Below are 21250 nucleotides of genomic sequence, written 5' to 3'. Positions count from 1 at the left end.
GAAGACCCTCAGGTCCTCGATAGGCAATATATAACCTCCAAATGTTCAAAAAGCTTCTTGTAAATTTATTAATTTAAGTTTAAGTTCCTCAATTTTTATCACAAACAAATCACTTGAAACGATCACAAACAAAACATATAGGAAACACAAGGTACGAAAATGACCCATCGGCGTTGCCATCTTCGCAAATTATTTTTGCGCTGATTTTTATAACAGGGATGTATGTACTTGGCCCCTTTATCATTTACATCTGAAGAGGACGTTATTCGGAATTTTGAATGGTTAATATTTAGAACCATGGTACCATGGTACAATAAAAAGGTAAGGTAGAGCTACCAGCTGATTACAATTTTTTTCTAAGTGTGCCGACTTCTGCCAATTTTGTTGTTGTTGTTTTGAAAAAAAAAACAAAATATTTTCAAGGTCAGTGATTGAAAGAAACTTACATTGCGGGACGCGCATCAAAACTAGTAACCAGAATAGCCATAGAATTGAAAGATTGGACACTTAGGATCATATTTTTGAGAGAACATCCCGGCATTTCACTCAGATTTCGCGATATTTGACTCATTTTGAAAATGAACAAAAAATATCAAATATATGAAAACAAGCTGTGCCCGCTTCCTGTCAGAATTATTCAAAATTATTGGCATTTTGAATAATTCTGACAGGAAGCGGGCACAGCTTCAGGACTGTATTTTTGTAGTTTTACGAAGATATTCTACCTCCTTATTGTACCATGCATGGTACAAATAAAAGGTATGTGTGTTCGTGGTAGAAATAAGAAGGTAAAGTCAAGCAATTGGGTGTTTACAATTTTTTTTCAAAATTATTCATTTGACATCTAACTGTCAAAAATTATACATGTAAATCTATTATACATACACAAATCAGAGATGGGAATCTGTTTTCTATGCAGTGAAATTTGACCTTGTACAGAAAATGCCGATTTCTGCCAATTCTATTATTGTTTTGAAAAACAAGAACAACATATTTTCAGAATCAGTGAGGGAAAGAAACGTTCATTGCAGGGCGCGCATTAAAAGATTGAATAGTTTTGATTATTTTTTAACAAATAACAGAAAACAACTTGTTGAATTTATTTTGAATAATTCTGACAGGAAACGGACAAAGCCTCAAGGTGAGAGTACATAAAGGTGAGAATACAAAAAAACGTTTTTTGACTGGCGTAAGTCATCGGCTGGCTTCTTCAAAGAGAAACAAAGAATTTTAAGATTGACGTAGTTCGATTTTTGCCCTAAGCTCCTTTGTTCTTTTCCGACGAAGCCAGTCGATGATTTAAGGTGGGAATATATAAAGCGCTTATTTGGTAGGCTTAAGTCATCGGCTGGATTCTTCGGAAAGGAACAAAGGACCCTAGAGCCAAAATCAAACTTAGTTAACCTTTATGTATTCCCACCTTAGCCAACCAAATAGGCTTAAGTCACTAAGTTGACTTAGTTCGATGTTGACCCTACGCTCCTTTGTTCTTTTCCGAAGAAGCCAGCCAAAAAAGTCTTTTATGTATTCTCACCTTCAGAGCTGCATTTATGTAGTTTTACAAAGCTCTACCTCCTTTTTGCTCTACCTCCTTTTTGTGCCATGGGTAGAACCATAATAAAATTAAGAAGGTGACAAGATTCTACTTGATTGGTATTTTTTTGATTTCATAAAGGGAAAATCGGTTATCGTGGAAAAAAAAACTTGTACATTCTTGCAGTTCTGGAACAGACCAAAGAATACACAATCTATCCATAATTTTTTATTTGATGTAATTTACTTTGTTCAATTTATTTATTTAGAAAACTGGTTATTATTGCTCTGCTCCCAGAATATGCAAGAATTCACTAATTTTGCATTTTTTCCGATATTTTAAATGGAAAATCGGTTATGGAGATTAAAAATTTTACACTCCTGAAGTCCACCACAAAAGTTATACAAATTTGAACAATTTTGCACAAGAAAAAGGGTGCACTAGGTAAGAAAAAGGAAAATTAGCGTTGCCATATTCGCAAATTATGCCTCCTCAATTATTCCTGTAGGAATAGAATTCCGCAGGGGATATTCATGATTGGACTGATAGAGATAATCCACAGTACAAATGAAATCCAGTTATCTTCCAGACTCCATAGATAACCAAGAGATCTTCTTTTGTCTGCAGATGTCAGCCTTATTCGCAAAGGTTTTGGAAGTTTCCTATTATTCTTTTGCAGTCCTATAGATCTTTAAAAATCTAGAGAAAGCCTTGAGTCTTCCTTTTGTCTATATAAGGTCAAGTTTTAATCTATTGCCTTGTGATATTCAATTCCATTTGTTCTAATCTCCCAATCCAAAAAAAGGCCAGTAGCAACATTGTGTTTCATTTAATTTTGTTCGTTCGTGTGTGTGTTTCAAATCCAAGATAAGTTCAATTGATTTATAATATTATTATTTAAATGCGATATTCTATTGTAACGGTAGTCAATAATCCAGCAAATTAACTTTCCAAGCTAACCACAATGTATTACATACAAACATACATACATAATACACCCAAACAATCAACTGTCTTGTTGTTGTTGTTGTTTTTTCCTCATCCATTCAGTCTTTTGTTTCAGCGATTCATATCGCTGTCGATTATTTAATTAAATGTTGTTGTTAACATTTTATTGGCTATACGTGGCAATTGCTGTGAGTACGAGTGTGTGTGTGTAGCATTGTTTGTATTACAATAATCTGATATTTAAATAAAGGTAGAGTCTCAATGTCTCATTGTACCGTCCTCCTCCTGGTCTTCTGAGTTATCACTGAAATGTTGATGGCAATTCCAAGACAAAAGACACAAGCCCACTCACTCACTGTCCAACAAATAAGTCGGACTGTGTTATTTATGTTGAGCATAGATGCAACAACAACAACGAAGACAACAGCAGTAATAAAAAAACACTCCTCTGTGTTTTTTTTTTTGGATTTGAAATATTCTGATTTGACATCTAAACTCGATTTAGATTGACCTATTTCATCGGTTTGTATGTGAGTGTTTATTTTGAGATAAACCCTTCCTCTAGTCTTAGGGAGGAAGGGGATTTGTGTATGGTAAATGTCAAACACTGACAACTCGGTGTTGATATTACACAAACACACACACAAATATAACAATAACAGAACTAGAGGTAATTTATTAGGTTATGGGTCTTCTACAGGCCATATACTACATATATGTCATCCATAGCAAATAAAACACCTTGGGATTGCCAAATTATTTAGTTATCCCATGGTAAAATTTATAAAAAATATTCTTAAAAAATGCTAGAATAATACAGGTAGATGCATTTTTTCATTTTATCCATTATTCTCCCTCAAATATAAAAATGCAAATAGGTATTTTTTCGTAACTCGTGTATCCTATTTGTTGTGCAAATTTAAATTGTTTTTTACAAATAAAAGCAATGTAAACAAACTAATTTTTAATATTGGGATTCAAATATATTTTTCGGATATTAATAAGTCTGTGGAGAAACATAGAAGTTTGATATTCACTATATTAAGGCTTAAGGGTGGCTGGCTTAAGGTGGGAATACATAAAGCGCTTATCTGGCACCTCACTATATTAGGGCTTAAGGGTGGCTGGCTTAAAGTTGGAATACATAAAGCGCTTATCTGGCTGGCTTCTTAAAGAAATAAACAAAGGAGCATAGAACCAAAATGGAACTAAGTTAACTTAAAACTCCTTTGTTAATCTACGAAGAAGCTAGCCGATGAATTAAACCAGCCAAATATGCGCTTTATGTATTTCCACCCTTAAGTCATCGGCTGGCTTCTTCGGAAATAAACAAATGAGCCTAGGGCCAAAATCGAACTAAGTCAACCCAAAACTTCTTTTCCAGCCGTTGACTTAAATCAGTTAAAAAACCGTGTTATGCTTTTTTGACAGGCTTAAGTCTTCGGCTGGCTTCTTCGAAAAAGAACAAAGTAGTATAGGGCCAACATCGAACTAGGTCAACCTAACACCCTTTCGTCCTCTACGAAGAAGTCAGTCAATGACTCAAGCCAGTCAAAAAAGCTTTCTATGTACTTTTACATTAAATGATTATATAATTGACAAGGCCATTCATGAATATCTTCCTGAAATTCTATTCCATTCTTTATTTTATGCATTTTCCCCGAGTTTTTCTTTTCCAATTATGAATAATTATGGACAAATAATTTGGGGAGATGGCAACGCCGACAAACCTTTTTCGTACCTAGTGTGACCTATTAACTGGGGAAATCGTTGAAAATTTACATTTCTCCTTTTTATAAGGACAAAAGAAGTCTTCAAGGAATGACTATGGAACCTATTATATTATTGACAATAGAAGACATCCACATCGGATGTATACAATCAGCCCATTCATAAATATCGATGCTAAATTCTATCCTGAGTTTTTTCTCCACCATTTATGAATATTTGAGGAGAAATCACTTGTGAAGATTGCAACACCAATGGGTCACTTTCGTACCTAGTGTGACCTATTAACTGGGGAAATTGTTGCAAATTTAAAGTTCCCCTTTTTATAAGGACAATAGAAGTTTTCAAGGAATGACTATGGAACCTATTATATTATTGACAATAGAAGACATCCACATCGGATGTATACATTCTATTCCATTCTTCATTTCGTGCATTTTCCCCCGAGTTTTTCTCCACCAATTATGAATATTTGAGGAGAAATCACTTGTGGAGATAGCAACACCAATGGCTCTCTTTTGTACCTAGTGTGACCTATTAACTGAGGAAATTGGTGCAAATTTAAAGTCCCCTAGATGTCTTGAAGGAATGACTATAGAACCTATTCTATAATTAACAAGAGAAGACATCCACCTCAGCCCTATTACGAATATCAGCACGGAGTTATATTCCATGTTTCACATCATGCATTTTTCTCGAGCTTTTTTTACTCCAATCATAAATAATATAGGAGAAAAAAGTGATGGGATGACAACGCAAACGGTCCTTTTTCGTACCTTGTGTGACCTATAAACTATGCAAATTGTTGCAAATTTTAAAAGTTTAAAGTTTCGTTTTTTTATAAAAATAGAAAAAATAGAGGTACTTAAATGGTAAATTCACAATATTATAATACAAATATATGTGTTGAATGTCTATAAGTCTGTGGAGCAACATAGAAGTGTGAGAAAACAATTCTGGACGCTAATTTCACCAATGTTTCTTGATTGCTTTTTTAAATAAATTATTGAAATGAAATACAAAAATTATTAAAAACCACTGTAAGTATTAATAACTAATTTGAAATATTTTATAAAAAAAATGTTCTTGAAGGTCTATTCCTAAAGACGTTTAAAGACATGTAGCTCTTCTGGAGACCTTAAGTTGTCTTTAGGGGACCCACAGGGGTCTGTTGAAGATATTAAATTTTGATATTTTTACACAACTATTCTCTTGACGTCAACACAGAATTAATTAACATTAAATCAATTAAACGCCTTCATATCATCTTCGTCATCATCTCCAGCCACTGCCATAATTGTGATAAAAAGACAAACTAATTTTTATTAGACAAGTTTAGAAACTCATACCAAATATGTCACACATACTTGTACGCGTATATGGTAATAAAATTATAAATTAGCTTCCTGATAACAATCTGTGAAACTACACAAAGAAACAGAAACACGAACATCTTCGTAACACAAAGAACACTTCAGTGTCTGTCGCAGATAAAAATCTTCGTTGAACACAAATATTTTTTGACAAATTATGTTAATGATTTTGAAAATTTAGATAACTATATTTTTAAAAGCATATGCATATTGAATTGGAGGAGTGCATATTTTAAATGTTTTTTTTTTTTTTATCAAAAGGCACTTTATCTTGAAATGTTTTAAATTGGTTTGTGCCTTAAAGGGAAAGTTGTTTTTTTTTTTCTGCCGAAGATACAAAAAAAATGGAATAGCATTTAGGAACCCCTTGTGTTGGTTATGAAAATTAACATAAACTTCTGGTAAAAACTCTCTTATGAACCCCTCTAGTAAAAGGACCTTTTTTCTGATTTAAGTTTTAAGGTTTTAATTTTGAAAAATGTTCAGATGGTAATATTTTTCCAATTCTGAAAAATTTCATATTTTCTTGGCAGGAATTTTATGAATGTCTCATGCTTGCATGGTGACCATAAGGAACTTAAAATAACTTTCATTACAATTCGATTTAAAACGACAACAAATTATCTCTCTCCTCCTATTCTCCACGATTCCTGGGCACCCATTGCAGATAATTACTCTGTGTGGCCGCCTCATATTCCTGGGCCAAACAGTCGATAACATCCCGGGAATTATCCAATTCCGATAGATCATCCTTGAACATATCTTCACGACGGAATTGATCCAAAAAGGCACCGCGTTTACGTAACTTATCATACTGGGCTAGGGCACGATTAAACAGCGATGTTATACCCGTATGATTTGCCATCATTAATCCGGAGACTTTATGATTCGATTGGACATAGGGTGAACTGCGTGACAATGCCACCTGGATACTGGCCGGTCCCCAGGGTATAAACTGGGCCAGTTTACGTTCTCGTATGCGTTGCAGCGACTTGTGGACTTGGGTGGGATCAACTTCACCCTAAAAGAAAATTTGATTTTAAAAGACTTGAGAACAGAATATCCAAATCTCACCTGTATAATATTCAATATGGATATATAACAATGATGATTGGTTTTATCCGGTCCCGAGGAGACCATCATATTTTTGGGTTGCAGCAGGCGACGCATGACATCCAGGACTGTGGTTTTGCGCACATTGACATTGGTCTGGGAGAAAACAAGAGGAATGATCAGAAAAATTAAATATAAACAAGTATTGAAATATATATCTCTCATAACTCACATCATTATCCGTTGTCAACGGTGTATAGCCGGTCATCAGAAAATGCAGCTGAGGCGTTGGAATCAAGGGTGCCGTTAAACCTATCAAATTGTTGTTCATATACGACGGATAACGCAGCGTCGTAGTACTAACCGACATTATCGTCGATACCAATGTATTGATCTGGGTAAATGTTGGATTTTCAATATGCAAACGATCCGAGGCAATACGATTCAAGGCGGTATTATCCAATACCACAACACAATCAGCACAATTGGTTAAACGTTTCAGTGTCAACAATGAATTATATGGCTGAACGACAACATCACTTATCTCATCCTGATTGGGAAATACACTATAGGTTTGTAGTAATTTCTTTGGGAAACGATCGGATAAACGTTCCAACATATAAGAACCCATTCCGGAGCCAGTTCCGCCGGCAATCGAATGGCACAAGACAAAACCCTCCAAGGAGTCACTGCCATCTGCCTCACGATCAATAATGTCAAACACCTCCTCTTGTAGCTTTTCACCCTGGCTAAAGCCGGAGGCCCAGTTATTGCCAGCACCACCACCATGTTTGGATAGGTACACATTTTCGGGATTGTAAAGCTAAAATTAATAACGATTAACAAGATAATCCAAAGAAATCCATTGTATCCCCCACTTACCTTAGCATATGTGGAAGTCATAATTGTGTGTATAACACGTGGCTCCAAATCCAGTAGCACAGCTCTGGGTATATAGTGATTATCATCGGCCTGATAGAAAAACACATCCTTACGATCCAAACCGTCGGTGGTGAACTCCTCCAACATGCCGGTCGGCGAAATGCCATGTTCCAGACACAGACGTTTCCAAAATTCGAAACCAACTGCAAAGTCATTTAAAGCATTTAACGTATAGCCCCTAAATCTTGGAATATAAACCTACTTTGATTTCCACATTGCCCCAATTGTAAGGTAATTATTTCACTTGGCATTTTTCTTGTTTTTATTATAAACTATAAGCAGTCTTGATAAAACGAAGATATGTAAAGCAAAAACAACAAATACCGTTATAATTCGAACTATTACATATTCGGCGCTATTACGGTTATCGTCGGCGTCGCAAAATGAAGTCGAGGCGACAATAGTGATATTAGGGTTGTCGTTTTTTGTCGATAGCGACAAATGGTTGCCATTATCATTGCCATTTTGGTTTCCGAATTGAAAAAATCCATGTTTGGCAAAAGGATTTACCAAAGGTCATGTTCCAGCAAATTTTAATTCAGATTGGGAATTCATTGCTACAAAATTAAATGTAAACGGGCCTCCGATTAGAGACCCCGATGACTGGCAAAAAGTATGTAAAAATGAAAATTATTTTTGTACGTTTTTATTAGTTAGTTTTCTAAAATTCTTCTAGGTTTGGAAAGATTTAAAATTTAAAACTAAAAAAAAACTTGTGCACAACAAGGGTGAAACCAGCAGCAATGGATGTGGCATTTTTAAGCAAATGACTTTGGAGGAGTCTGTTGCGAATATAATGCAGTTTCAAAAGTTATTGAATCCACCAGGTCGTGCACTTGGAATAGAAAATAAGGAAAACATAAGTGTAATAGACGTTATAGTTCATGAAAATGAGCAAGTGGACAATGCTGATGACGAGACTGATGTAACCTACTATTGAAGCTTGTCGATCAAAAAACAATGGTAAAAAGTCTACAAGGAAAGTAGAAACTATTGAACACTTTTGTAACAACACAATCAAGAGCCAGGCAATGCAAATATGTTTGTTGGCTGCCTTAACACTCGCCGCTGCACTACTAATACATTCTTCTCTTCATCCTCACTTGAACTTAAGATATGTAACGCATTTATAATCTTCATTTTTTCACTATATTTTTTATTTTTCCGAAAGAGTCGAAATTAGAATTCAAAATACCAGAAAAATATCTTTTTTTGTCAATAACAAGGGAGTGTTGCCAACGTTTTTTTAATTGTTGCCAACTTTTATTTTAAACTGTCGATGTCGCTTCTATGCCTTACCATAATACCAAAAAACGACGGCGAGGGCGACTCTCACATATAGTCGACGACGACCATAGTAACGACAACCGTAATTGGGCCGATTGCCAACCACTTCAAATGCTATAAATGAAGAAATGTTGCCAATCATCACTGACAATCGATCTTAGTGAGTGTGTACGATACATGTACATATGAAGTCTCATGGCCACACGACAAATTTTGATGACCACACAAATGATTCTGACAGAAGAACGGAAGGAAATGATAAAAATAACATTATAATCAAAGGAAAAATATATATACAACTGTATAATAGCAAAAATTATGAAATCTGTGAAAATGGACAACTAAACCTAAATTAAGCGTTGATAATTAAGAGCGATTTTTTAAAAAGATATTGTAATTTTTAACCTTCAAGTAACGAGGTGGTGGTAAATTTTACAATCTCTCCACATTTTTTTTACTCCTCTCTTCTATTGCCATGTATAAGGGTATATGTTTTGTTAAAATAAAAAAAATATTTTTCTTTACTCATTTGTTGATGAACTTTCTTAACAGAGCACCAGATATAATTACTTCAATTACTGACCAGTAGACTCAGCAGCTTTGGATTTCAGTTTCTTTTGGAACGTTTTTAATTTTTTTCGGTAAAGTATGAGGGAGAATAGACCTCAACGCAAAACGTTGGCAACTCTTTAATACCAAGTTCGAATGGTACCTGATTCGCTCTCTATTCGTTGTTCCACATTTAATTATTAAATACTTTTTTAATTCCCCACATAAAGTGTTCTAAGCGAATAATTTTTGTTCCATTTAAATCACTCTCACAACTATATGTAAAAGTGCACCATCCCTCACAAATTAGAGCATTTATCTATAATAAATTATGACATTTAAAAACGCAAAATGGAAAAATTTTATGAAATTTTACAAAAATTTAGGAAGATCGAAAATTATGAATAGAAAGTATAAAGTATACTTAAAATGTCAATATTTTCAGAATAAAATATTAATTAAGGATGTGGAATTATTGATACAATTGGTCTTTGAAAGAAAAACAATTATTTAATCTTCTTTAGATCAGTGCTTTTTTTGAGAAAATTTTGCTCAAAAGTTATGAAGAGGGAATTTTGTTTCCATGAATTACGAATCGTGCCGTTTGCACGATTTTATTTGTCTTCGTGATTTTAAGAGGGAAGAATGTATTTTAAACTCTAATAAGTACTTGGTATAATTTTTGAGGCAAACAACGTTGTTCAATTACCAGTGAAAACATGCTATTAGTTTCTGAGTAAATTTTAGTACCGGCATTTCTTCTAATGTATCGATAAACTACTACTAATCGATACCTATTTCTCTAAAATAAAATATCGATATTGCCATCAATTATCTGCTCATCAGCAGTGAATCATTAGTGAATCAAAAAACCCGAAAAAATATAAAATTATTAACTAATTATTAAATATTGCCACAAAAATTGCAGACTACATAAGTAACAACAACAATGGCTGCCACACTGAAACCATATCTAACCGCTGTTCGCCATTCCCTGACGGCTGCAATGTGTTTACAAGACTTCCCCTCCCAAGTGGTCGAACGCCATAATAAACCCGAAGTGGAAGTGTGTTCCAGCAAAGAATTGATACTCACACCCATTGTTATATCGCGCAATGAACGAGAACGTGTTCTCATCGAACCCTCCATCAATTCGGTGCGCGTCAGTATCGCTGTCAAACAGGCGGATGAGATAGAGAAGATTCTGTGCCACAAGTTCACCCGTTTCATGATGCGACGTGCCGAATCATTTATCATACTGAGACGCAAGCCCATCGATGGCTATGACATTAGTTTTCTCATAACGAATTTCCATACGGAACAAATGTACAAACATAAACTGGTCGATTTCGTTATCAGTTTTATGGAAGAAATCGATAAGGAAATCAGTGAAATGAAATTGGCCGTCAATGCAAGGGCTCGTACTTGTGCCGAGGAATTCTTGAAGAGATTTTAGAACGTTTGTTTACTACGTGTCTCTGTGTGTGTGTGAGAGTGTGCGTTCGTATTGGGAGCGGCAGGAGCCAATCTTATCCGTCCGTCCGCTTTGTTTGGGAGGATGAGGTGAGAATGTGAGCTCATCATCAATCAATATCTATCTATAACAAAAGTATTCCATCATAACAACATGCAAATAAATGAATGTATGTTTGTCTGTTTTTTATTTTAATTTTTTTGTGTGCATTTTTTTATTATTTTTCTTGTATGTTTCAAAAAAAAAAGTAAATTTTGTAATTTCCAAAATGAAGTAGTGTTTTTTCCTTTTTTTGAAAATAAATACAAGACCATATTTAAGTAGTAGATATTTAAAGAGCATTTTTATTTGTGCTGTTGAAAATTCTTTGAAAAAAGTAAGAAAAACAAGCAGACCATACGTTAATCTGTCAATACCGATTTGAATGAAGATTGGTAGAAGTATTTCTGGGCTATAGATGCGGTATTACGACTTTGAACCATGGACATAGAAGTCACGGATTTTCAAAAATATTTATTTGAAGCTCCCTGAGATCTTGTATAATGTATGTTTATTGAAGCCCTTAGACCTTTCATCTTGCATTTGATGTGATATTAAATCGTAAAATTTGTAAGTATATTTTTGAAGATCCAGATCATGGAGGATTTTTTATAAATAATTGATGGAGGATTTTTTATAAATAATTGAATCTCTTGCAGACCTCTGAAACCCACATATTTTTATAGTTTTTACTTGTAGTTCCGTCAGGTCTGCTGATATTTTTATATATCTTGCGTCTATGAGAAAATTTTAAATATCTTATCAAATTTCAAATAATTTATTTTTCAAGTCAGATTCTTTCCGCTTGCCAATTCAAGTTCGTTATTCATTTCAATAAAAACAACAAATATAACTTACACACTAATGCACCTTAGTCCACATTCGACGAAGTACCAAACCACAGAAAGACCACCGAATTTTCATAATCTACAATCTTCTGCCCTGCAGAATTTTCTTCTATTTTATCCGACTCCAAATTTGTATCCGTGAAATGGTACTGGCCCGAACTGGTACTTATAATTGGTAATGTAGGATGGAAACTAACACCATTGCAACAATCAAAATGTAAAGGTATCTACAAAGAAAATCAAAATACATATTCCAATACCTTCCATAATTGCAGCCAACCAACCTCCATTAATTCTTCCCTATCATCCATATCCCATATACGTAAGCAGCCTTCGGTATCTCCACTTATCAGCCATTTCTCCAGCGGACTCAAATCAAAATAAATTCTTTGATTTGTCTTCACTGTCCTTTCGTAGCTCTTCACAGGTTCTTGATAATTACGCATATCCCACTGTAAGATTTTATTGTCTTTTCTGGCACCACTAAATAAATACCAATTATCGGTATTATAGGACGAATATTTAAGCCATGTTACTCCACCCGTATGACCACCCAAAACGAAGAGTGGACCCAATTTTGGGGCTCTCAAATCATAGTGATATATATGGCTGTTCCAGGAACCTGTTGTAACACAATTATCGTTTTCTTGATTGAAGGCAAAACACGAAACTGTTTGCTTAACCGGCACACTGGTGTAATCTCGGCCTGGTCTTTTTGAAGGAAATAAAAAAATTAAAGGGACATTATTTTAATGGAAATTTTAAAAAATTTTTAACTTAAGATTGACTTGGAAACATAAACAGAGTTTATAGAATTAGGGGGGTTTTGCTAAAGGAAGAAGAAGTTCAATGTTACGTTTACCCATAAACTGAATTTTTCTAAAAAAAACGTTTCCAAGTTTGAATTCCGAATCAATACACTATCATTTTCCGCGTGATCAACAAGTTATCCACTTACACATTTGTATCAAATATCTTGATATTTTTCTTATAACCTCCCACGATTTTTTGGCCATCATTACTGAAGGCCACCGCAATGGCTGATTCGACTTCATCGACATCATCATAACCACGATAGGAACAGCGCAGTTCTCCCGTAAAGGCATCCCACATGTGTATGGGTTCATGTTGTCTTGTGGCCAGCCAGCTGGAATATAAAGATAAAATTCAACTAATTCTGATTTACTTTTAAATACCACTAATAAAAACTAAACTCACCAACATGTTGCCGGATCTGTACTTGCCATAAATGGATACCAGCAGCAATCGTAAACCATACCACCCTCCTTAACGTGGACGGCCGTATTCAATGGACTTAATTCTCTTTTGGCATTCAATTCCTGGGTTGTATATAAATCTGTGGGTAACTCCAAGACATGCATACCTACAAGAAAGGCATAGCGACAAAAATTAGCATAGCTATCCTCACAAACATAAAATTACCTTTCCATACCATCCATGTGAACAGGCACCAGCAAACATGTACCATCCGGTGACCAAAGGCAACCTTTTGTATAACATTGTTTTTGTTCGGTGGATGGCCATAGTCGTCTGCCTAATTCTACAAGGGGGTATTTGAAAAATCCATTTTCATCGGGTAACAACTGTGACGAGTCTTCTGTTTCAATGTAGGAATCTTGAGGTATATCCACACTTTGCTCTACATTTTCCGTTTCCATTGATTCCTCCAAATCAACGGAGGCTTCTTTGGCAATTGATTTCTCTTGAGGTTGTAAATGTTGAAACATTTTATTGGCAACAGTGGCATTACTGGCCTCTAAATTGCTATTTTGTAATGTACTTTCTTCACAATCCTCGCCTTCCTCATCATCGTCTTCATCTACTGGAATTACGCTATCGTCTTCTTCATCCTCTTTTTCTTCGGTATCATTCAACTCTTCGAGTTGACTTTTTTCAGTTGCATTCACGGTTTCCGTTATGGTTCTAGTAATACTGCCATCTTCTTCACCTTCTTCCATAGTTATGTCGTCTGCCATGCTTTTACTTTGGACTTTTGGATCGGCAGTTTGTTTTGTGTTCGATTTATCTTTGGAAGTTCCATAACAGATGTTTTCCAAGAGGGTATCGCTGCGTATATTCCTACCCTTTTGTTTCGAAAGCATGTTCTTTTCATCCTCATCCATTGTTATACTCAATTTTATGCCACCCACGCTGCTTGTATTGTTCTCCTCGGTCACGGTTTCATCAACAATTGGTAAGCTCAGTTCCAGTTGGCTGAATTTCCCATTGTTATTGAGTATGGAGGACTCTTCTTCCATGGACATAGAAAGGGATGCTAAAAATGAATATAAAGACAGATATTAACAAGTTTTCAGAAAAGTTTCCAAATGAACTTACATTGCTCTGTCACAATTAACTGACTGCTATCGTCCATTTTCCATAGAAATTTAAATGCTGCAAATTTGTGCAGTGGTTGCTTGGGTTTGCCTTTACTAAATAATCCTCCTTAGTAAGCGACGTTCTCAAATGCTTAGCTGAGAGAAATAATTATTGCCATTATTTGTTTTCACAATATTGTGCATGACCAACCTGATTGTGCGTGGTTCCTAAAACGTCCTCTAGAGTCTGTCCTATACAGGAGCTTGCATATAACTTGCATTTATTTTAATGAAAGGGATGGCAATCAAAGCCAGACTTTGCATAACAGCACTTAATACTGATTAATATATCCAAGTCTAAATGAAGCTGTCGAAAATGTCTTTCAATGGGCTTGATTTCCTTAATTACCAAAGTCAGATCAGTTCAGCCGGCAAAATCAAATCCAAACATTTGCACACAGTGATGACAGTGGTGGAAGTGAGTCTATTGTGAAACGGCGACACAACGCCGTCAACCGTTCTTAAACGGCCGCCGAATTTGTTTATTCTAACCGGCTTAGAATCGCTACATAACATATTCTTCTACTATGCTACATAAAAAAGAGCATTCACAGTTTAACGCACTTGTACTGTTTCTTTTTTAAATGATTGAATGTGAAAAGATTATTTTAAAGAAATAGTTTTATTTTGAGCGCTGGCCAGCATTTCGTTGCCAGTCTGCAAATTGTTGTGCGCCGTCACGATAGATTGGTTTCGCCTCTTTGTCTTTTCTGCAAACAATAGGGATCTGTAGTAACAAACTATGCAACGAGGGATATATAAAATGTCTGTAGCGATTTAAGATAACCCATTGGGTTTAATAGATCCAGTGGGATAACCTTATATGTTTAGATATATTATTATAGTAAATCGAATTTTGAATTGTGATGAATTGTTCCTAACGAATTGAAATCATACAAATAAATTGAAGTATTCAATTAGTTTTATATTTAAAAAAATATATGGTATGTAGTCTTTATTTTCTTTTTAAAATTGTATTGCCTTAATTTTCTGTTTATAAAATTGTATTGTAAAAAATAAATTACAATTTAGACATATAGTTTAAAACATTAGAGCATGCACAAAAATATTTTATCACAATAATAATTATGTTTAAAATAGTTACATTAAATGCACAATAAATTTAAAAACTTTATGGCTAGTGATGAAATTGAATTTTTTCAATCTCTGCGGCCCAACTTGTTGACCATAGCAAACGATAATTTACGCTCTTCCGCATATGCCAAAAAGAGTAAGCCATGATGTAGAATTAGTTTTGTTAAAATCATCACATCCGACTCAGCACGATGAAGATCTACAGGTGGCTGCTTGAAAGTGCGTTCAAAAATATTACCCAATTTGAATTTATCCTTGGGTGGATATTTCATTTTTGGTTGAAATGGTTTGGAAAATAATTCACGACGTGATTTAAATGAGCTTAAAGATTTTTTCGATACACCACTGACTTGCTCTGGAGTATCGCACAACTTGCGTTTGGTTCCTTTGGTTTTACTGCGATGTGGAGTCGTTTCATTAGCTTTTTGCCAATCAATGTCATCATTTGCTTCAAGGGGATTTTTCTCGCAGATATTTGTATTTGATGATGTTTGCTGATAACATTCAATATTCACATCGCCACTTTCTTCGTCTTCCTTTAGTTTCGTGTCTAAATTCTCAATTTCCTTTTGTTTTTCATCAATTTCAATAAAGGCTTTATAGGAATCAACACAATATATAGACGCTGGTATGCTCTGAAATATCAGGAAAACATCAGGATGTGAGATGATTATAGGAAAATATATATTCTGAAATTAAGTTACCATATTAATTTTTTCGAAAATATATTTCATGACCGGATAATCAAATCTCCAACCATTGTGTGCCACAAGGCATATGGGTTTTTCTAGTCTTTCCAAAAAGGACAGAATGCAACTGGCTGTTCTTTTATCAAAAGGTGATTCTTCGCACAGCATTTCGTTATTGAGGCCTAAAAGAAGATAAAGAAATAAGAGTTTAAGAAATGTATGAAGTGAAAAAAAAGGGGGGGGGGAGTTATTTTAGAAATAGTTATTAAATAAATGTATGTCCCCTAATATAGTGTAAATCCAACTCCTTTTATTCTTATAAGAACCAGGTGTATTTTATCAGATAAGGAAATGTCAGACATGTTTTCAATGTATATTTCGAAATATAAACAATGCCGTCGATCCGCAACTGAAATATTTTTTCATTTAAATACTCACCAGTTATTCTTTCCACCTCAGGGTGTATCATTCTCATGGGATTAACCATAAGTGTTAATTTATGTAGACATCTTGGTAAGTCGGGTATTTCAACATCTAATCTCGCGATTCCTTCCATTAAATCATCCGTTTTGAACTTTTTCACATAATCCTGGGCGTCCAGCGCACATTGCTTAAGGCACTCCGATGAAAACGCATACATGCTTAGCTCAGTGATTGAGCAAGCGTTGAATTGCTGTTCTGGCAGGCCATTGGTTTCTAAATCGAATACAACAAAACTCCTGATACTTTCTTCATTGTTTTCAATTTCCATAATAAGAATTGTTTATAGTTTAGTTTATTTTTGCAAGCGTCAATTCGTTCAGTTCAGTCCAAAAGTGCTGAGTGACGCGTTGCTGTGCTTGTGAAATTGCCAGTGGATGTAAACAACAGCGCTTGCCAAAATTGCTGACGGCGTTGTCAATGTTTTAGTGATTGGTTACTTTTGTAGTCGTCCGTATGCATTGGCAAGGTAAGGCATTTACAAAAAAATAACCATGGCAGAAGAACACAGGTTGATGCATCAACATTGATACGTCAAAAATTTAAAAAAAAAATTCTGCAAAATAAAATGATTTCGCAATGTTTTTAAATAATATACATTATAACTTTTTATAAGGAGAGGTATTTCCGCTAAATGTCATTGAACTTAATTCCATTAATATTTGACCAGCCGCTAGAACTTGCCTAATGTAAATTTGCGAATGTTGTCATTCCCAAGAGAATGACCCTTTATAACCAGACAAATGAGCTCCACATTTCCCTGTGAATACACTCGATGCTTCTTCCATGACATTCTCATGCAAAAATATCTGAGAGGGCTTGGGCTTCGATATTAATTGTTACCTTCTTAAATTTACCATGAAACTGTCCTTACAGTGTCAATTCAATTAAAATTGGTCGAGTAAACTGTTGACAACCCTAGGTACAACTTAAAGAAGAAAACAAAGCCGCTGTATTTACCTTTATGAACGTAACGGGAGGTTTGGCCTAGAATAGCTAGAATAGCAGTTTAATTTCTAAAAAATTATATTGTTTTTGTTATTATTACAAGGTAACAATTCTGATGGAAATGTCAAATGAGTTGAAGGAACTCACTCCCCCGGTTCATTTAATGAATGTGGCCAGCGGTTCGATTTCCTCATGTCTCATTCGTAAACAACAGAGGTCCCTCGGGGATTTTGCTTTCTCGTTCTTTTTTATCGGGCATTTCTTTTTGATTTCTTATTTGTTTCGTTGGGGACGTCTTTCATTTTGGTTTCCCACGCGCTCAAGGTAGATCCTTGCACGAACCGAAGGTAGATCCGAACAAAGCGAACAAAAGCTTGGACTTGTGCTGTAATTTTAAAATATCCGCCAAAAAACCAGTCCAATCGGATATTGAGATAAATTGTAAGGACAATGCCAAGCGAAATAATAACCTTACAGTTGGGGCAGTGTGGAAACCAAAGTATGCTTCTTATATTTCATGCAAGCGCATTTTATTTTATTTGATATAAAATCAATTTTGATCATTTAGTTGGTTTTGAATTCTGGAAACGTTTGTGTCTGGAACACGGCATTTCACCGAATGGTGTCCTGGAAGACTTCGCCACTGACGGTGTTGATAGGAAGGATGTTTTCTTTTACCAGGCCGATGATGACCACTATATACCAAGAGCTGTACTGCTGGATTTGGAGCCTAGGGTTATACATACTATTATGAGTTCTCCTTATGCCAAGGTAGGTCTCACTTCGTAGAGGGTGAAATTTACTTTTTTAATGTTTTCTTTTGTTTTATAGCTTTACAATCCGGAAAATGTTTACCTGTCGAAACATGGCGGTGGTGCTGGTAACAATTGGGCTTCAGGCTATAGTCAGGGTGAAAAATTACAAGAGGAGGTCTTCGATATCATTGATCGTGAAGCCGATGGCAGTGATTCCTTGGAGGGTTTCGTATTGTGCCATTCCATTGCTGGCGGCACTGGCTCCGGCATGGGCTCTTATATTATGGAACGCCTATCGGATCGTTTTCCCAAAAAGCTTATACAAACCTATAGTGTATTTCCCAATCAAGATGAGATCAGTGATGTTGTGGTCCAGCCATATAATTCATTGTTAACTCTACGCCGTTTGACTAGCTGTGCAGATTGTGTTGTTGTTTTGGATAATACAGCCTTAAATCGCATTGCCACGGACCGCTTGCACATACAAAATCCAAGTTTTTCACAAATTAATACACTCGTCTCCACAATAATGTCGGTTAGCACTACAACATTACGTTATCCTTCGTATATGAATAATAATTTGATTGGTTTGACGGCACCGCTTATTCCAACGCCCCAGTTGCATTTCCTAATGACAGGCTATACACCCCTGACAACCGACAATGATGTAAGCTAAGGCAATACCACAGAGTTTTATTTATATAACTTTTAATACTCACATCTTTTTTATTTTTAGCAAACGGTAAATGTACGCAAAACCACAGTGCTCGATGTAATGCGTCGCCTGTTGCAACCCAAAAATATGATGGTTTCCACAGGTCCGGACAAGACTAATCATCATTGTTATATCTCGATTTTGAACATCATACAAGGCGAGGTGGACCCCACCCAGGTGCACAAGTCTCTGCAACGCATACGTGAACGTAAATTGGCACAATTTATACCCTGGGGTCCGGCCAGCATCCAGGTGGCTCTGTCACGTTCCTCACCCTATGTGCAAAGTAGCCATCGCGTCTCTGGCCTTATGTTGGCCAATCACACCAGTATTTGTTCACTCTTTGAACGTGCCTTAGGGCAATATGATAAACTCAAGAAACGTGGCGCATTCTTAGATCAATTCCGCCGTGAAGATATATTCAAAGATGATCTTTCCGAATTGGATGATTCACGTGATGTGGTTGATTGCTTGGTACAGGAATACGAGGCAGCTACACAGCCCAACTATTTGCATTGGTCTGCCAAAAAGGGTCAGGGAGAATAAGGAGATAATTTTGCTATATTATGAGTTTTTTTACCAGTGACAAATTTTATTTATAATTTGTACGTTTCGTATTGTACTCGAATTTTATTTATGCATGTTTTGTGCCATCATTTGATCGTATTTTTTTTAGTCTGTAGAAATTTGCTACGATTTTCGTTCTATTTTTTTGTTCTTATTCACATTGACTTTTAATTAATCTGTATTCCGTCGTTTACAGAGAGCACAAAAGCCCAGCTTTTTTTTAGATTATTTAGATTTACACAAAATATATTAATAATATATTATTTTTTTATTTGCAAGAATTTTAATTTGCTTCTGATTTGAAAAATTATTTTTTACATGAAAGTAATTTTTACACTTGAAAAAACCTTGAAAACACGAAGAAGATTAGAAACTTTGAACTGTTGTCTAAAACAAGTTTTGATGAATTTTCCAATGACAGGCCAGTTGGCGTTTAGTGGGTAATGTATTTGCGATGTTGTAGTGTAGGATGGTCTGGTTACCGTTAAATGGGCAAAACATAATTGATTCGAAAATCCAAATTCAAATCCATCAAGTAAAATAGTATCAATCGGTTTTGCCGACAGATGTATATTTCATATTCATCTTAGGTTCCTTGTTGACAGAAATATTTAGAGATAGCAAGTTGTAAAGAATCGCCGAATTGTTTCGCAAGTTATGACAGATAAAAGTTATATTGAAAATTGTGACACTTTGTGGGTGAGTACCTGAAGGGGTTCGCAGATACATATCATTTCCGCAACAGATCCTGCATTAGCAAAAATATTTGGCTGTGTAAAATTTGAAGAGAGTTGAAAGGTTATTTCGTTTTTTTTGTGCGTTTTTTTTACCAAAACTCTTGAATCCTATATGGGGGAGGTACCAGAAGGAGTCGACCGGTATATCCCATTTTCACACCAGACCTTGGGCTAATATAAATATTGTGATGTGTGTTATTTGAAGAGAACCGGATGTTTATTTCGGATTTTGTGATCGTTTTGGTTATTTAAAACTTCGACCCTTTGTGGGAGAGGTACCAGAAGGAATGGTCCGATCTCTATCATCTTTATAACAGATCTTGTGTTGATTGAAATATTGAGATGTGCCAAGTCTGACCGAAATCGGATATTAATTTTATGGACTTCATGAATATTCAAAATTTTGACCCTTTGTGGGGAAGGTACTAGAACGAGTAGACTTATATATTCCATCTTTACACCAGACTTTGGGTTATTAAAAATATTGTAATGTGTGAAATTTGAAGACAATCAGATTCTTATTTCACATTTTATAAGGGTTGTAATTATTCAAAATTTTGACTCTGTGGGGGAGGTACTGGATAGAGTGGACAAATATTGTCCATTTTCGCACTCGCTGTAGCACTGATGTAAATATTAGGATTTGCAAAGTTGTAACAAAATCGGATTATCCTTTCTCTTTCTGTGCAGTAAATGCCATTTTTGACAGTTTGTGGGGGAGATACCAGAAGGAGTGGACGCATATTGCCCATCTCCGAACTCGATCTAAGTTTGGCAATAATATAACGATGTACCAAGTTTGGATCAAATCGGATACTCCCTTCGAGAGTTATGGTGCGCTCCAGCTTGACTGACGAAGAGACAGACGGATGGGCATCGTTAGATCGACTCCAAGAATCCTGATAGGGATTTGGTCCAAAGAGACCTATGGTCTAAAACCGTTACTTCGACTAGGCACGTTTTGACCGTATCAAATCTTATATACCCTCTCTAGCCATATGGCTGAGGGTATAAAAAGCAAATTTTTGCTGGATTTTATCAAAAATTTCGGTAGAAAGGACTAGACTTTAAATGTTGGAGTTGAGTGGCA

General features: G+C 35.4%; 5 protein-coding genes across 6 annotated transcripts; 2 read left to right on the top strand and 3 right to left on the bottom strand.

Annotated features, from left to right (window-relative positions):
* Positions 1-5956: 5956 nt before the first annotated feature.
* Positions 5957-7925, bottom strand: LOC101891482 (tubulin gamma-1 chain). Its single transcript, XM_005188096.4, has 5 exons — positions 7781-7925; positions 7519-7721; positions 6869-7459; positions 6658-6792; positions 5957-6604 (listed from the first exon to the last, which is right to left on the bottom strand). Exons 1-5 carry the CDS (start codon positions 7827-7829, stop codon positions 6218-6220), a joined length of 1365 nt encoding a protein of 454 aa, XP_005188153.1. The 5' UTR covers positions 7830-7925; the 3' UTR covers positions 5957-6217.
* A 2317-nt stretch (positions 7926-10242) lies between these two features.
* LOC101890445 (actin-related protein 2/3 complex subunit 4) lies at positions 10243-11218 on the top strand. The gene has a single exon (XM_005188090.4). It carries the CDS (start codon positions 10364-10366, stop codon positions 10868-10870), a length of 507 nt encoding a protein of 168 aa, XP_005188147.1. The 5' UTR covers positions 10243-10363; the 3' UTR covers positions 10871-11218.
* A 186-nt stretch (positions 11219-11404) lies between these two features.
* On the bottom strand, positions 11405-14572 carry LOC101891305 (telomerase Cajal body protein 1 homolog). 2 transcript variants are annotated; one of them, XM_011296115.3, is made up of 7 exons: positions 14326-14570; positions 14134-14270; positions 13229-14071; positions 12994-13159; positions 12734-12922; positions 12060-12486; positions 11405-12002 (listed from the first exon to the last, which is right to left on the bottom strand). In XM_011296115.3, exons 2-7 carry the CDS (start codon positions 14168-14170, stop codon positions 11799-11801), a joined length of 1866 nt encoding a protein of 621 aa, XP_011294417.2. In that variant the 5' UTR covers positions 14171-14270; positions 14326-14570; the 3' UTR covers positions 11405-11798. The 2 variants fall into 2 exon arrangements, with proteins under 2 accessions (XP_011294417.2, XP_019893963.2); XM_020038404.2 differs by lacking the exon at positions 11405-12002 and having other exon boundaries at positions 12314-12481; positions 14326-14572.
* A 588-nt stretch (positions 14573-15160) lies between these two features.
* On the bottom strand, positions 15161-16800 carry LOC101891133 (three-prime repair exonuclease 1). Its single transcript, XM_005188094.4, has 3 exons — positions 16397-16800; positions 15974-16140; positions 15161-15904 (listed from the first exon to the last, which is right to left on the bottom strand). Exons 1-3 carry the CDS (start codon positions 16707-16709, stop codon positions 15335-15337), a joined length of 1050 nt encoding a protein of 349 aa, XP_005188151.2. The 5' UTR covers positions 16710-16800; the 3' UTR covers positions 15161-15334.
* A 745-nt stretch (positions 16801-17545) lies between these two features.
* LOC101890270 (tubulin gamma-1 chain) lies at positions 17546-20933 on the top strand. Its single transcript, XM_005188089.4, has 4 exons — positions 17546-17885; positions 17955-18157; positions 18218-18808; positions 18878-20933. The coding sequence occupies exons 1-4, from the start codon at positions 17837-17839 to the stop codon at positions 19400-19402; spliced, it is 1368 nt and encodes a 455-aa protein (XP_005188146.1). The 5' UTR covers positions 17546-17836; the 3' UTR covers positions 19403-20933.
* The last annotated feature ends 317 nt before the right edge of the window (positions 20934-21250 follow it).

Source organism: Musca domestica, unplaced genomic scaffold (assembly GCF_030504385.1).
Source record: "Musca domestica strain aabys unplaced genomic scaffold, Musca_domestica.polishedcontigs.V.1.1 32, whole genome shotgun sequence".
NCBI classification, from domain to species: Eukaryota; Metazoa; Arthropoda; class Insecta; order Diptera; family Muscidae; genus Musca; species Musca domestica.
The sequence above is the reverse complement of the archived record's forward strand: the minus strand, read 5'-3'. Positions and strand labels throughout refer to the sequence as shown.

Bases quoted from the DNA above. Each gene is read 5' to 3' on its own strand.
- LOC101891482 (XM_005188096.4), bottom strand. From the start codon at position 7,829: ATGCCAAGTGAAATAATTACCTTACAATTGGGGCAATGTGGAAATCAA. The intron at 6,793-6,868 runs GTGAGTTATGAG...GTTTTCTCCCAG, and splicing joins CGTTGACAACGGATAATGAT to ACCAATGTCAATGTGCGCAA. The intron at 6,605-6,657 runs GTGAGATTTGGA...ATTTTCTTTTAG, and splicing joins CCATATTGAATATTATACAG to GGTGAAGTTGATCCCACCCA.
- LOC101890445 (XM_005188090.4), top strand. From the start codon at position 10,364: ATGGCTGCCACACTGAAACCATATCTAACCGCTGTTCGCCATTCCCTG.
- LOC101891305 (XM_011296115.3), bottom strand. From the start codon at position 14,170: ATGGACGATAGCAGTCAGTTAATTGTGACAGAGCAAT. The intron at 13,160-13,228 runs GTATGGAAAGGT...CCTTTCTTGTAG, and splicing joins GGTGCCTGTTCACATGGATG to GTATGCATGTCTTGGAGTTA. The intron at 12,923-12,993 runs GTGAGTTTAGTT...TTTATATTCCAG, and splicing joins ACAGATCCGGCAACATGTTG to CTGGCTGGCCACAAGACAAC.
- LOC101891133 (XM_005188094.4), bottom strand. From the start codon at position 16,709: ATGGAAATTGAAAACAATGAAGAAAGTATCAGGAGTTTTGTTGTATTC. The intron at 16,141-16,396 runs GTGAGTATTTAA...ATCTTCTTTTAG, and splicing joins TGAGGTGGAAAGAATAACTG to GCCTCAATAACGAAATGCTG. The intron at 15,905-15,973 runs GTAACTTAATTT...CTGATATTTCAG, and splicing joins TTTTCGAAAAAATTAATATG to AGCATACCAGCGTCTATATA.
- LOC101890270 (XM_005188089.4), top strand. From the start codon at position 17,837: ATGCCAAGCGAAATAATAACCTTACAGTTGGGGCAGTGTGGAAACCAA. The intron at 17,886-17,954 runs GTATGCTTCTTA...TTGATCATTTAG, and splicing joins GGGGCAGTGTGGAAACCAAA to TTGGTTTTGAATTCTGGAAA. The intron at 18,158-18,217 runs GTAGGTCTCACT...TTTGTTTTATAG, and splicing joins TGAGTTCTCCTTATGCCAAG to CTTTACAATCCGGAAAATGT.